Source organism: Triturus cristatus, chromosome 9 (genome assembly GCF_964204655.1).
Source record: "Triturus cristatus chromosome 9, aTriCri1.1, whole genome shotgun sequence".
NCBI lineage: Eukaryota > Metazoa > Chordata > Amphibia > Caudata > Salamandridae > Triturus > Triturus cristatus.
Window position 1 is genome coordinate 1,040,242,267 of NC_140592.1, and position 15,469 is coordinate 1,040,257,735.

At 47.6% G+C, this 15,469-nt stretch overlaps 1 protein-coding gene across 1 annotated transcript in view; it reads right to left on the reverse strand.

The window, feature by feature from the left end:
- KNL1 (kinetochore scaffold 1) overlaps positions 1 to 15,469 on the reverse strand; it is a 598,022-nt gene that overhangs the window by 216,790 nt on the left and 365,763 nt on the right. The window contains exons 17-18 of the mRNA XM_085626857.1: positions 9,048 to 9,135; positions 8,867 to 8,932 (exon numbers count right to left, since the gene is read on the reverse strand). Of these exons, the coding sequence (XP_085482983.1) occupies positions 8,867 to 8,932; positions 9,048 to 9,135 (154 nt within the window). The remainder of the gene's footprint in view (positions 1 to 8,866; positions 8,933 to 9,047; positions 9,136 to 15,469) is intronic.

The window sequence follows — 15,469 nt, forward strand, 5'->3', positions numbered from 1 at the left end:
CCTTAGAATTACCCCCAGGCGTCAGACTGGAACCGGAGAAAAATTTTCGTAGCAGTACCAATGCGCGTCGATAGGTGGTGTCGGTTGACTCTGCGTCCATCTTCGGCACCATGGTCGCCTGGATGATGCCGCGGTATCTACTTAGACGCCACCCTCGCGCGTGGACATCAGTTCTTTACACGACATTCCACGCCAGAAGCACAGAGCCATGCAAGACACTGACCACTGGTGCACAAAACTAGGGCCCTGAAAGGAAGTCCTTAACCCTAGAAGTCAGTTCGCTGAACGGGGAGGATGGCTGGGGCGGTAAGGAATCTATAAATAATATAGGTCTCTTACAGATATATCGTTACCAAAGTTAAGTAACTTGTTCTTCTTAAAGAGACTATAAGTTATAGATTCCTTACCTTAGATAAATACCCCAGCAATACCAACCCCAGTGGTGGGTCTGCAAACTAAGTTCACACCAGGAAGTCCTGGAGAACAGAACGGCCAAAGGAGCCATCTCTCCGGACTTGAGAATCCAGGCAGTAGTGTTTTGTTTATATGTGCATAGATGTCCATGTAGCTGCCTGGCAGATGTCATGAAGGGGTACTCCACGTCCCAAAGCAGTAGTGGCTGCCGTCGCCCTGGTGGAATGGCCATACAGTCCTACTGGAGGCTCCTTCTTTGCCAAAGAGTAACAAATTTTAATGCAAAGAACGACCCACCGAGAGATGGTCCATTTTTGCAGGGCCCGACCTTTAGCACCCACATAGCCAACAGAGAGTTGGTCATCCACCCGGAATTGTCTTGCGCGATTCAGATAGAAAGATAGTGCACGTTTTGGATCCAGACGGTGGAGCCTCTCTTCCTCTTATGAAGGATGCGGAAAGAAGGTGGGCAAAGTGACAGTTTGACCAATGTGGAAAGAAGTAACCACTTTGGGAAGAAAGGAAGGTCTGGTTCTTAGGACAACCTTGTCTGGATGAACAGCAAGAAAAGGAGGCTTAGAGGACAGAGCCTTAAACTCACTCACCCTGCGAGCAGAAAACACTAGAAAAGCAGTCTTTAAAGTTAAAAGTCTGAGATGACAGTTATGCAGTGGCTCAAAAGGAGCACCCATAAGGTATGTCAGAACCAATTTCAAGTCCCACTGAGGCATTATGAAAAGAATAGGAGGAAAGAGGTAAGTAATGCCCGTAAGGAATCTATTTACAATTGGGGACTTGAAAAGAGAAGGCTGATCAGGCAGCCGAAGAAAGGCAGAGATGGCTGAAAGATAGCCCTCAAGTGTGCCCAGAGCAGAGCCCTGCTGGGCCAAAGAAAGTAGGAAGAAAAGGACCTCAGAAAGAGGGGCAGAAAGGGGATCCACAGCCTTTGCTGTGCACCATGCCACAAATTTGTTCTCTCTACAGGCGTATACCGTCTTAGTGGAGGGACGCCTGACGGTCAAGATAACATTACAGACTTCGGGAGGAAGGTCAAAAGCGGTCAATTGTCGCCGCTCAATCTCCATGCAAGGAGGTGGAGGCTGAACAAGTTCGGGTGGAGGACCATCCCCTGCTGCTGTGACAGAAGATCCTCCCGAAGAGGCAGTCTGATCGGAGGATCAATGGCCATGTGTAATAGCTCAGGATACCAGACTCTTCATGCCCAATCCAGAGCTACAAGAATGACACGCTTGATCATCTTCAGCACACTGGGCAGAAGTGGTATAGGCTAAAAGGCGTATAGAAGACTGCAACTCCACTCGCGACGAAAAGTATCGCCTAGCGAGTGCCGCCTTGGAAATTCCAACATGCAGAACTGCTGACATTGAGAGTTCTCTACGGTGGCGAATAGATATAACCAAGGCTCTCCCCACTGCTTAAAGAGACCTTGCACCACCTCCAAGTGAAGATGCCATTAGTGATCCATCATGCACCTGCGGCTGAGCTCGTCCGCTCTGGCATTCAGTGAACCTGCCAGGTGTTGAACCACCAGAGATTTGCCCTGATGTTCCAGCCATGTCCAGAGGCGAAGAGCCTCTTGACATAGGGTCCACGACTCCCCCCCGCCCTGTTTGTTGAATTACTACAGGGCGGTGGTGTTGTCTGAACACCTGCGCTACTCTTTTCCAGACAGAGGGGAGGAATGCTTTGAGTGCAAGACGAATCGCCCAGAGCTCCAGATGGTTGATGTGGAGCTCGGACTCCGCCGGAGACCAGAGGCCTCTGATCTCTGCCTCCACCATGTGTCCGCCCACCGTGAAATCTGGTTGGGGAAGGGAGAGGGATCTGCTGTTGACCCAATCCTGGTTCGTTAGCCATCACTGCAATTGGTTTGCAGTGCCCTCCGATATCTGGACGCAATCAGAAAGATTCCCCTGATGCTGTGCCCACAGGAACTAAAGGTCCCACTGCAGAGCCCAAATAAGCCACCTGGCATGATCCACCACCAGGAAGCAGGAGTCCATGAGGCCCAGCAGCCACAAGGTCATTCTGACCGACACCCGGGATAGAGGCTGAAGGATCAGAATCATAGCCCGAATATCCCGGACTCGCTGCGACCACCATCATCACTTTTGTGAACCCCCATGGGGAGCTGGTAAGGCCAAAAGGGAGCACGGTAAACTGAAAGTGCTCGTGGCCTACCGTGAACCGCAGGTAACACCGGTGGGCCGGCAGGACGGGGGATGTGAAAATAAGCGTCCTGCAAGTCCAATGCTACCATCTGGTCTCCAGGGTCGAGAGCAGACAGGACCTGAGCCAGTGTCAACATCTTGAACGAAGCGGTTGACGTTCCTGGGATCCAAGATAGGACGCAGGCCCTTGTCCTTCTTGGGCACCAGAAAGTAGTGGGAATAAAAACCATGACCTACTTCTGGGGCAGGAATGCGCTCGATGGCTCTCTTGTCCAAGAGAGCTGTAACTTCCTGTTGGAGAAGGGCCAGGTGATCATCTGACATGCGATGGAATTGAGGTGGCATGGATGGAAGGGTAGTCTCAAAGGGGAAGGAGTAGCCCCTTCAGACTACCTGCAAAACCCATCTGTCCGAAGTGATGTTTTGCCAGTGGAGGAGGTGATGGCGAATCCTGCCGCCCAATGGCAACTGGTGTCCCTGGAGGGTCGGACTACGAAGTTTGAGGTTGCTGCAGAGGGGGCACTGGTGGACTGGCCCACCCGCTGGCCCCGTGACCCATGACACTAGTTCCAACATCCCTGGCCGCTCAGAGGCTGAACAGTTTGCGCATGCCAGTGGCCCTGGGCAGAACATGGAGGAGCACCCCGTCCGTAGCCACGAAAGGGGCGAAAAGCAGAGTGCGCAGGCCGGGTGGTAGCAAGGCCTAAGGATCTGGCCGAAGCCCTAGAATCCTTAAAGCGCTTGTGTGCTGTCTGCTTTGTCACCAAACAGACGACTGCCATCAAATGGCATGTCCAAAACAGCGGATTGGACATCGCTCCAAAAAGCCAGTGGATCTAAGCTAGGTGTAGAGTCTAAGGGCTACAGACGTGGAAATCGTCCTGCCTAGCGAGTCGGCGGTGTTCCGCCCACACTGAATGGCGGACTTGGCTGCATCTCTACCCTCCGCGATGGCACAGGAGAGAGTGGCCCGGGGCTCCTCTGGGCACTGTGGCAGCACCAGCGCAAACGAGTCCCACACAGAGTGGGTGTATCGGCCCAACAGACACGCGGTGTTCACCAACGTTTTACCAAGCTGGCAGAAGAAACCATCTTCCCAAGATGGTCCAGCTTCCCTATCTAGGGAGCAGTAGGGAATGCGCCCTTGGATGTAGAGACTTGGTGTTGGGAGAGGAAAATGGGGTCGCCAGGGGTTTGCTGTGGCGTTGGGCAATCATCCTATCCACAGGAGCCCCAGTGCGGGGCTTGGACGAGGTGCCCAGAAGGATGTCCATGAGGGCCTCAATGAACGGCAGCAGGGGCTCTGAAGAGGTAGCTGCCAGTTGAAGCACCTCTGTCAGCAGGTTAGTCCTCCTGCCACCGTAGGTAGCTTGAGATTTAAGGCCTCAGCTGCCCTACGCAACACCAATGGGTAAGATACACCCTACTCCGTAGCCACGGTAGGGGGAGAAAGCAGCCCAGGGTCTGGTGAGGTGTCCAGACCACTGGCATCACCCAACTCCTCTCTCCAGTCCGGTTCATCCAACTGGTCTGCAAGAAGGTCCACAGACCCCTCTCAGTCCTCCTCATCCACACCTGGTTGCCACTCAGGGCGATAGGGAACCCCAGAGTAGAACAGGGGCACAAAAGTACCCATCGGCGCCGGATCTGGCATCGGGCAACGTCGATCTAGCTCAGTGTCCATGTCGAGGTGGAGGCCGGGGTAGACGCTGGCTGGGGACACAACCGGCGTCGGAGGTGTCTACATCAGAATTGGCACCAGAGGAGGTGTCTTAAGGTCGACCGGCGCCGACACGGATCCAGGCCTGGATCCTTGGGGGGGGCCTCTCGGCACTGGAGATGCCAGGTTTGAAAGCCTAGAGCCCCAACCGAGTCTGCGGGGCCCAAAGGTGCACTGGCTGAGTCGGGCTACCCAAAGATGGAGTGGAAGGCTTTGTAAAAGCTACTAAGTTGGGCTGGGGTCGCTCCAGCTCCCGGAAAAAGTAGAAAGCTTGGAGCCAACCCAGCTGGCTCTGCGGACAGATCCGCAGCCCGAGCACCACCCGCCTCCCGCGTCGGCCGACGGACGGAGAGAACGTGAAGGGCGACGAGGCTTCTTCGCTGCCTTCTTATGCTTCGACTTACCCGAAGACGAAGACTTCGATGACGATTGGTGGTGGCGACTCCGCAACCGGTCTCACGGCATCACTCGCGACCGAGACTTCGAGTGGTGCGGAGCGGACTGTCGGGCCTCTAAAAGCTTTTGGGACCGCTCCCACAAAGACTTCGGGTTCTGGCCAGGCAGTCGGAGCACGACTTCGGGTCATGGTCACGCTCCAGGCATCAAATGCACACAAGGTGCGGGTCTGTGACCTCCATCAGTTTGTGACAGGAGTAACAAACAAGCCGGTCTGACGTGGCATCCCTAGTGCACCAGGAGTGAACTCCAACTCAAAAAAGAAGTTAACAAAAGTCAAAAAATATCAGTCAAACAGTGACTGGAGGTACTGCTCTCTCCGGATCTGCTCTTTCTAGCATGGAAAAATGAAAAACTGACATTTGCGCACGTGGGCGGCGTCTAATTAGATACCGAAACGTCATCTCGGCGACCATGATGCCGGACACGGAGCCGATCGACGCCCAGGGGTAATGCTAAGAAAATTTTTTGCCAGATCAAGTCTGACATCTGGGGGTCATTCTAAGGTAAGAAATCAACAACTAATAGTCTCTTTCAGATATGTGTGCTTCATCTCTACTCCTTCACGTGAGGGGTGGGGTTTACAAAGGTGGGCACACCACCCTTCCTGCAAAAGGTGGAGGGTAGCTACAGGCCTTTGAAGCTCCTTCTTCGAGGAGACATGACACCTCTGCCCAGGATGTGCTTTGTTCCTGGACCCAGAGAGTGCAGGGCTCTCTACCCAGGGCTCCAGAAACCTGTCTCGTGGTGGCAGATGGATGGGAGTTAGTCAGGAACCACACCAGGGTTGGTAGTTTATCAGGGGGCATCTATGAGATGCCCTTTGTGTGCATTTTTCATTAAATCCAACACTGGCATTAGTGTGGGTTTAATGTGCTGCGAAATTTCATACCAAACTTCCCAGACTTCAGTAAAGCTATCATGGAGCTGTGGAGTTCGTGTTCACAAACTCCCAGCACCTGTACTCAAAATGGCTCCTCTGCACCTACAATGTCTGTGAATGGCACAGGTACTGTAGGAGCATATTGCTCATGCAGCTATGCCCTCACATGGGGTATGCGGCACCCTGACTTTAGGGCTGTAAGGCTTGCTAGAGGGGAGATATACCCATGCCACAGGAAGTGTTGTTGGACATGGCACACAGGGATGAGTGCCATGTCGACTCTTCATGTTGGTTTGTATCAAAACACCCACCCTGCAATGGCAAGTTGTGGGTGTTAAGGAGAAGGGTCTCGGGGGTGGCATAATACACGCTGCAGCCCTCAGAAGACCTCTCTGGTCACAAGGGCCTTGGTACCAGGGGTACCTTTTACAAAGGACTTACAGGTGGCCCAGAGGTGTGCCAATTGTGGGTAACAAAGGTACAGTTGTGGGAAAGAACACAAGTGCTGGGTCCTGGTTAGCAGGGTCCCAACACACACTCAGTCAAGTTGGCATCAGGCAAAAAGTTAGGGGATAACCATTCAAAAAGGGTACTTTCCTACGCTGTGGTTTCTGGAATTCCTACTACACAGAGGTTATTATGTCTGGGAGTGGGCCTCAAAGTCTTCTTTTTTGGCCTTAATTAGCTCTAGCACTCAGTCCATTCTCAAGAGGTGTTCTTTGGACTTCATTTGTGGGCCGTCTGCATCAGAGACACTTTTCCAGGTGGTTCAGCCAGGAATCATGTTTGTCCACTCTTTGTTTAACCTGGTCAAGGCGATTTGTGAGCAAGTCTAGTTTCGAGTCTATAGTTTTTAAACTGGCTTTGACGTCCATTAGTAGCACTCGAAGAGCCGAGTCCTGCGTGCCAGTCTCCTCCAGCTGAGAAGAGTCTAGGGTATGTTCAATTTGGCGGGGAGTTCAGTGGGGGCTTGAGCTTCACCCCGCAGAGTGCCCTTGGGGCCAGTTGTGGGGACATAGCGTTTAGCGTGTGGGGGTAGCCCAATCTGAGAGACTCAGGAGCTGCTGGTTCCTTTAAAGGTTAGGCTCACTCCAGCTTGAAGGCAGCAGGCCTAGTCAGTGCCAGAGAGGAGAACTAAGCGTTGACAGGCCTATGCATCAGTTAGGCCTTGGGACCCAGGCTTCAGTGCTGTGTTCTAGTGCGGAGAGGCCCAGCCCTCGGGCAGACCAGGCTGGATGACGATCTTTATTAGGCCTCAGGCCAACCGGGGCATCCCTGTTCCGGCACTCTCCATGTCGCCGGCCTGCGTTTCAGGAGGCGTAAGCTGCTCCCAAGCAGTGTGCCCGTCAGAGGGGAAAGGGAACAGAGTGCCGCCGACTGTCAGGTGGCCGAGACCTCATGGAAGTGGGCACAACCATGGGCGCTGAAATTCACCCTCATTGGCTCACCTTCTCTCCTTCGTGTCAGCCTTCAGCAGTTCCCGATGGGTCGCACCCGGTCTTGATCGGTTTCCCGGCTCCTGATCCGATTTAGAGGGTTCAGCAGTGCCTCCTGTCAAGTCAGCCCTCTCCGGGTGTCACATATGCTGGAAGCAGGTTTATGCCACGGCGGGACCGGACCAGGACCTGGCAGTCACAGCCTCCGCTTCCCACTGCACGGAAAGTAGGCCGCAGGCGCAAAGCCCAGCCCCACTGTATCTTCAGGAAGAGGGCGGGGCCGCCAGTTCCCCAATTGCAGATAGATGTAAGCAGGTCTTCTTTGCGCTGCACCAGCATGGAATAGGGGGCGGGAGCCCTCATGGCGGACGGATTAAGCAGGATTCATGTCTTGGCCGCCTTCTCAAAGAGCGGCCATCTTGCTGCTCGGCGAGACCACGCCCCCCAACACGATGAGGTTTCATTCATATTATAAGGCAATAAAATAGTACTTGGAATGAAAAATTGTCTAGTTGAGGCACGTCCAATAGCTTATTGGCTCTTGGTGCCTTCAAACCAGACTGAAAAACATAGAAGTGCATGAAACACAAATTGGTGTTCTACCATTATAGATTCAGTCTACATGTTTCATCCCAACTAGTTGCCATGAAGGTCAAGAAGCTTTCGTCAGGACTTTGTGACTCATCTAGTAGTAGGAGCTCAAGTAAGTCTGAAATGCATACACAAAAACTAAATCAACAAGCAAAAAGTTCTCGCTCGTACTAAGGTCTCAGGGCATTTCCCAAAGAATATGAGCGATAGACCCATTAGGGGTAGAGAGAGGACATCCATCTGTAGTCAAACAAACATTCTTCAATGTTACAATGTCGCTGCCAAACAGGAGTGTTATGCCCTTTGTCTGCCAGTTCTCCAGAGTAATGATTTACAATTTCAAACCTCCCAGACATAATAGCTTCTGGGGACCTTGAGAGAGAAATGTATATTTCATTGACTTTCTTAACCATTCATCTCAGTATTCCTTGGATTTTCGGCAATTCCCAAAACTTGCATTTGTGTCCCTTCACCCGCATAACCTCTCCAGCATCCTGTGGAGTTCTCCATACCACCTACAAAGTACATCTACAGAGTAATACTAGTGATTCATGATCTTACATGAAGATTCTTTCCCAGCTAAACTCCTTGCAATGTTGTGTGCGGCCCTGCACATGTTCTACAAAACCTGTCCAGTAGTTATTTCCCAAACCTTTTAATACCCTAAATGTCGAGGTTTGTGTTTGTGGGCAGGTGTGTATAGGGAAAACCTCACCGAATGGTTTTGGAACGCTGTTCAGGGTTGAAGAAAAATATACAATAAGAGTGAATCTGGGTAGGACGTGGAGGAATCTAAGAATAGGATTGGACTACTATTTTGCAATGAAGTGGTATTTAAAAAGCTGCGTCTTCAGCTCTTTAAGAAATTGAAGGTTAGTGGCAATACTGAAATACTTTCTTCCATGTTTCCTACCCACTAGTCCTCTGTATATGTCCAAGATCAGCTGAGTAGTCTGAGACCTTCAATGGAGTCATTTTTCAAGCAGTGAGTCAATGGGTTGCACTTGTTTGGCTTAGAGAAGTGTCCCAATGCCTTGCCTGGCAGTAAGGATAGCTCTTCCCCCTTCTGTAAGTCCGAATTCTTGTTTCAATGATAGGTTAACCGTAATGAGTATGGAATGGTGTTATTTGTTTTCTTAATTAATAATGAGATAGATTCAAATAATGCACTTACCGGTCTTAAACCTCAATGCTTCACAATCACATTCTGCCTGTACGCTCGCTTCTAATTGTTCAGCTTCTGAACAAGGCAAAGAAAAAGTATGTATGAGAATACATAATGTCATACTACAATTAAGAAATCCCCACTCACTATCCTCCATCCAACACAACCTTTAAAAAGAATGATGCTTTACCATGATGGAGTTCTGAAATGCATCCATCTACTTCCTCCAATAGTTTATCTATATTTTCCATGGTTGACTGCAGCTGTTTCCATTGACCCTAAAGTTAGAAGCACAGAAATAAAAATCAAGCATTAAAAACAGCAAATTAAAAATACTACTTCATGAATCTTATGCACACAATGCTGCAGACAGAGGTAAACAGTTACAGAGCCACCAATCATATCACTAGCATGCAAACATTTTCCATTAGTAATATGTTGCACACTCCAAAACGGCAGACTTGCTTGGTGAAGCAAAAGCTGAATAAAAACATTACAAAGTGAAATATTGTTATAACTAACATGAGATGGCTTACATGAGTGTAGGCACAACAAATGTCAGGCTAAAATCTGCAACTTTCCCAACTTTAACACCTAAAACGTTAGATGTTTTTGCAACAAATAGAAAAGCTAAACGATATTTCCCGGTTCAGTTTCATATCATTGAAACCATGGAGCCTACGTCAAAAAGAAAACCGTGGTTTGGTGTAACCTAAAATCCTTTTGTGGTCTGGTGTCAATCTGTAGAGTACAATGCTATGATGACAGTTTGGTGTGATAATCCAATTCTGAAAGGAAATTTTAATTTGATTGCTCGAGATGCTTTGATAGGTCTTGCCTCCAGACAACTATAGCTGTCTCTTGGCAGCAAATCAATTATATTCCATATGCTTAGACAGAACTGCCAAGTTTTTTGACTGCTTAGATGTGACCTGTCCCTGCTTTATGTGTGATATTCAATCCCTTACCAATACCATTTTAAGTGACACTTTAGCACAAATAGAGCAAAGCAACCATGCCCTAGTAGTGAGATAAATAAAAAAAAATGATTCCCTTTGTGCAATATAGTACTCTAAAAAGAAAGGGCCTTAGAACTGCTGGGATGCTGCTAATTCTTTTAAGCAAGATAACTAATGTTGTTGTAGTGCCTTATTAAATAATATATACAAGTCTTTTAGGAGCACCACTACAGTGCATTGTAAACCATAAGCAATATATACAGGAAAGCAAACTCCGACTTTAACCACCAAAGAAAGTAGGAATCACCTGTGCCACCTACTGGGAAATGGACATATGATCCATCAGAGGCTGACAGCACAAGGGAGCCATGACATCAAAGGAGGGAACCCCCATTGTATGACCAAAGTCAGTGAGTAACAAGTAAAAAGTGTCATTATGTACGTCTCAAAGTCAGCAAGTGGATCCATATGTGACATACCTAGCCAGTATTGCATTTTTAGGAATTGCGCCTTGCATTCAGAGACTTCCAGGCCCCTGGCTTACCTCAGCATGGGAAAAGGCAAGAATGGCCCCTAGCCGTGTGTCCCTTGCAGAGCACTGCAACAGGTCAATATAAGATGTTTTAAGCATCTGTGAGAAGCCATACATTCTTTACATAAGAAAGCTTTAGCAGAGTGGATGCAACAAGCTTTAGTAACATGCCATCTGTAGTGAAGCTACTGAGAAAGGATGAGGTCAAATGCAGTAAGCGGTAGGGAAGCAGCCCTGGAGTCTAAAGAGCAGCAGACCTATTAGACATTAGGCCAGTGAGGTTAACGGCCAGTCTACCATCGGATAAGGTGCAACTACAAGTCACAAAATGCAAATAGCTCCTGGTTAAAAGGCAAGCACCTGCAAAAAGAGTCAGTCATGTGACATGTGCGTCATGGACCAACAGAAATCTCTTCTGACGCCCTCATCGCACACACTCAGATTGAGGGGGGAACTGTGTGCATTGCAAATATACAACAAGGATTGAATGGTGTACTCAATCCCTTTGGACAGCATGAGGACCCGCACATTAGTATCAGCGTTACTGCTGTACAATGCTTTTTTTCCAGATAATTTTTCAGAGCATGGATAACTCACTTGTACTGCAGGTGGTGAAATTAAATGATGGTTATTACCTGTGGGATAGAATTAGAGAATGACGGGTAGATAGGCTGCGCACAGGTGTGGTTGCAAAGTCCCATTCAGACAGTACTTTCTTTATTAGCAAATAGCAAAGATGCATTCTGGAGCTTGCCTACATTTCTCTGAACTTTTAAATTCAAACAGAAGCACAAGGGGACCGGCAGCATCTAGTTTACTACAGTATTACATTAATTAGTGCTTGTAAAGTCAATGAATCAACCCTTACTGGCATTAGTCCAAACGTACAAAGGAAAAACAGGACAACACTGTTTTTTTTAGGTAGAGGCCTACCAGACGGTGCAGTTGACTGGTTGTGAAGACACTTTGGGGACATTCTGAAACCTTCCCTAGGAATGCATTCTGCCGATTGCTTACCACTGGCTGGATTTTTAACTCACTCTGACTTGCTTTGTTTGTTTTAGGCTGTCCAGCATGTCTTTATCCCTCCCGTAAAGCATAGCCTGTTTGCCACCTCTATGACTGGCTCCGTGCAGTCTTGCATGAGTGCTCGCTTTCTGGTAACTTTTTATTTTTGAGAGTATGTGTTTTCAGTTGTCTTCCTTATAAGCTAGTTCTGGAAGCAGCCAAAGTGCTGTATTTCTTGAAAGGGGTTTCCTGCCTCCTAACTTTCTGCTTGACTGAGTCTACTTATCATTGCCACTAATCTTGTGTGCCTGTGAGGAACAATGTTCTGTCTAAGTTTGTTTATGTTGGTCAGTACTCTTTATTATTGCATAACTTAAACAATCCTCTCCTTCAATTTCAAGTCCGTACCATGGTGCTGGAAAAAGTTGAGTAGAGTGGCATAGAGCAGAGTGGCACAGAGTAGAGCATCCTGGCATAGTGGTGTAGCGTGGAGTAGTATAGCGTAGAGTAGTACAGTTGCGTGTGTAAGTAACTAAAGTATCACTAGAGACCGTAACATAAATAAGAAGTTGTATGCCTGTGTTTAAAGTAGAAAAGCACATTGCCAATCTAGGAATAATAGCAAAATGCTTATTTATTTATTTTAAATGGTGTTTTACAAAAAGGCGAGGATGAACACATGTACTTGGTCCATACTACGATGAAGAGCTAACACAGGAAAGGAAGGGAAGCCTATTTGAGTTAAGCAATCAAAAGATTACAAAAGTGACAATGAAATCAGCTTATGCTGTGGGTGGGTTGCAAGCACACTGAATTGTACACAATATGTCTTGCAGCACAGCGCATGCACTGTGTAGGCGAGACCTAAAAACAATGAACACCGAACCATCTCATGGCTAAACTCCATAGACCAGCCACATAACAGGGAGCACGTAGCTAGCAGTCTCACTTCTCCTCAACCCCCTGCAGCACAGCTCACGCTCGCTAATAAACTGTTGTGCTGTGAGCACCAGGACCAATCTGAAGGCAGAGTAGAGCTTTTAAATTGATGCAACATTGCATTTCAATGTGGGGAGCTACAATGAAATGCATTATTTAAACTCGCGACGTGTAGTATGTGGGAGGAATGCCAATGTGGGGTTCAGGGTCATGATTCAAGAACTTTGTCTATCTCAGTGCTATGCTCCCGATTTAATGGTTTCCTCCATATTCTTGTGTTTGTCCCACAGAGGACAAATTCAGCATCCAAATATTTTGATTGGCTGAGTTGCATCCTTCCACTACAAATTTCAGGGACATTACATTGCTGTACATAAGGGACTATTTTCTCGCTTTACTGTTTTACAATTGTCCCCTTTGTTCATTAAAAATCTATCTGTTCCACTGTACAGTTGTACTCTTTTCACCTCCCAGGCTCCGATTTCTGCCAATACAGTAACATCGCTGATTACCATATTGGAATAGTGTTTCAAAGAGCATAAGAAAATCAATATTACGCTGGCTGCCATGCTTGCACAGATGAACTGTAGCCATCTTGAAATGGTGATTTTGTTAAGCTTCATGGAAACCATTACCAGATGGCCTCTGTGCCTTTGCACAAACGAGAGGTGACCTTGGTATGTTTTTTATTATGCTTTAGAAAACCGGATCTAAGATGGCTGCTTGCCTACCTTTGAGTGCCTATCTAGGATACATATGTCAAAGCATAAGAAAAAGTATACGAATATGGCCACTGGCTTCACACATCTGCTGCAAAGCCAAAAGGAGATGATGGACGGAGCGCTAAAACTTTTCAGACACTCAGATCTGGGTTGAATCCATCATCATCATTATTTAGCTCACTTTAACACCACAGTTCAGACACAGATATATGCAAATCAGTCTTGACCCTGTGCCTCATGGGAACAACGGATTTTTTCACCTCATAAATTATGACAAAATCAAAACAAGAATGGCAAAGCCAATAAGTCTGTGCCCTAGTGTGACAAGCAAGACAAAGAAACTAGTTTCTCCTATAGCCCATTTTACAGTTGGCAAACACACTCCATGCATGTAGTGCTTCCTGAAACAAAAAGAAATTGCTAACACTTGTAACATAGAGTGAAGGAACAACAGTTACTTACCTTTGGCAATGCTTTTTCTTGTGGATATTTAACTTAAATGCAGATCCATCACCTTTGGAGTAGCCTCAGATGCCAGACTAGATGTGGAAGATTATTTAGAACAGCCCATTCGCGCTGGTAGGTGGTGTTGTGCAGCTCTGCTTCAAACCTGATCCCCCCCACCTCATCTCCTGAAGTGACGACTGTAGCCGCATATTAGTGCCACCCAAACACGCTCATGTTAAGCTTCTTTCTTGACACAGTCTGCAATCTCAGAGTTAAAAAAGTATTAGCGCAGTGTGCAGAGCTCTAATTTGGGACCTTTTTTAGATGTGAAAAGAGTCCATTCCCCAGAACAGAGAGGCAGGAGGGCAGTGTGGAGTTTGAAGTTCGATAGAGTAGCTACCAGAAAGAGCTTTACTGAAGATAAGTAACTAGTTCTGAGGGATCTTTCTTACCACAGATTTATCACCTTTAGAATATAAACCAAAGCAGTACTCCCCCCTGATGGTGGGTCTGTGGAACGACTCCGATCAGAAAGTTCTGCAGGATCAAACAGCCAAAATAATCTTCCCATCAGTCCTGGCTGCTAAGTAAGAACATCTTTGTAAACGTGTGCATGGATATCCACATTGCAGCCTGACAAATATCCAGGATAGGAATCCGCATGCCAATACAGTGGAAGAAGCCTTGGTCTCAGTGGAATGGGCCATCAGTCTTTGTGGAGGCTATTTCTTGGCCATCGTAGCAGTTCTTAATGCAGAGGACTATCGACTTGGGCACAGTTCTTTTCTGCACTGCTTTGTCTTTCTTTGCCCCAGAGAACCCCACAAAGAGGTGATCGTCCCACCCAATGAGCTTTGGTACAATCAACGTAAAAGCTGATCACTCTTGACATCTAAACAATGGAATCTCTCCCTCTCTTTCAAGGGGTGAGGTGGGACAAAGAACGTTGGAAGAGTGATGGACTGATCAATGTTAAAGAGAATCACAACGTTTGGTAGAAAGGCAGTTCTAGTCCTCCGCTCCAGTTTGTCCGAAAGGGTGGTGGTGTAGAGTGGCTTGACTGATGAATCATGAAGTACACTCATGCGACAAGCAGAGCTTATCGCAATGAGAAAGGCGGTCTTCAGGGTCAGGAAACAGTTTACCTGTTGGTGTCGTTTTGCAACTTGAAAAACTTTCTGGATTCACGTGCTGTGTATTATTCTGCCATCCAGTGGTTGGGTCTGGATTTCTCCATAAAACTTTGTTCTTTTTCTCTTTTGGTGTTGGTGGGCGTCAACAAACCTCTATTTGGTGTCACCTTGTGACGTCGCCATGCTTATGCCGGAAATTCCTACCTTTGGTCGCGATCTTCAGATTGTTTTTTTCCACCTTTGAGTCTGGATGCATGCTGAAGGCTCTCAAAAATTTGGAAGAAGTTAACCTAAGATCGCCTAGAGAACAGCTGTGTAGTGGCACATGAGAAAGGTAAGGCCCAAATTAAAGCCTCACTGTGGCATCACAAAGGGTTTAGAAGGAAACGTGGGTCAAATATTTGAGAAACTGCATCAAAACAGGTAATGTGAACACGGTCAGCTAGTGTGAGAAATAGAAAAGGGCCAAAAGGACCAAAAGGACCAAACAACCTTTAACTGTAAACACTACAAGTCCTTTCTGGTCAAAGAAAAAACAAGCACCAAGACATCCGAAAGTTTAGCCTGCAATGGTTGCGGGCGATTCACTAAACCACAAATTTGTCCTAGTATCCAGTTTACACAGACTTTGCAGAAGGATGCTTGGTCGCAAAGATGACATTGAAGACTCTGGAAGGGCGATCAAATGTAGTCAAATGCCGCTGCTCAACCTGCGTGTGTGAAGATGTAGATTGCGCAAAACCCTGTCCTGCTGCTTCGATAGAAGATGCCCCCAAAGCAGCAGCCTGATTGGTGGACAGATGCTCATTACCAGGAGTTCCAGCTACCACACACTCCTTGTCCAATCCAGAGGCCCCAGGATGGTTTAGGTT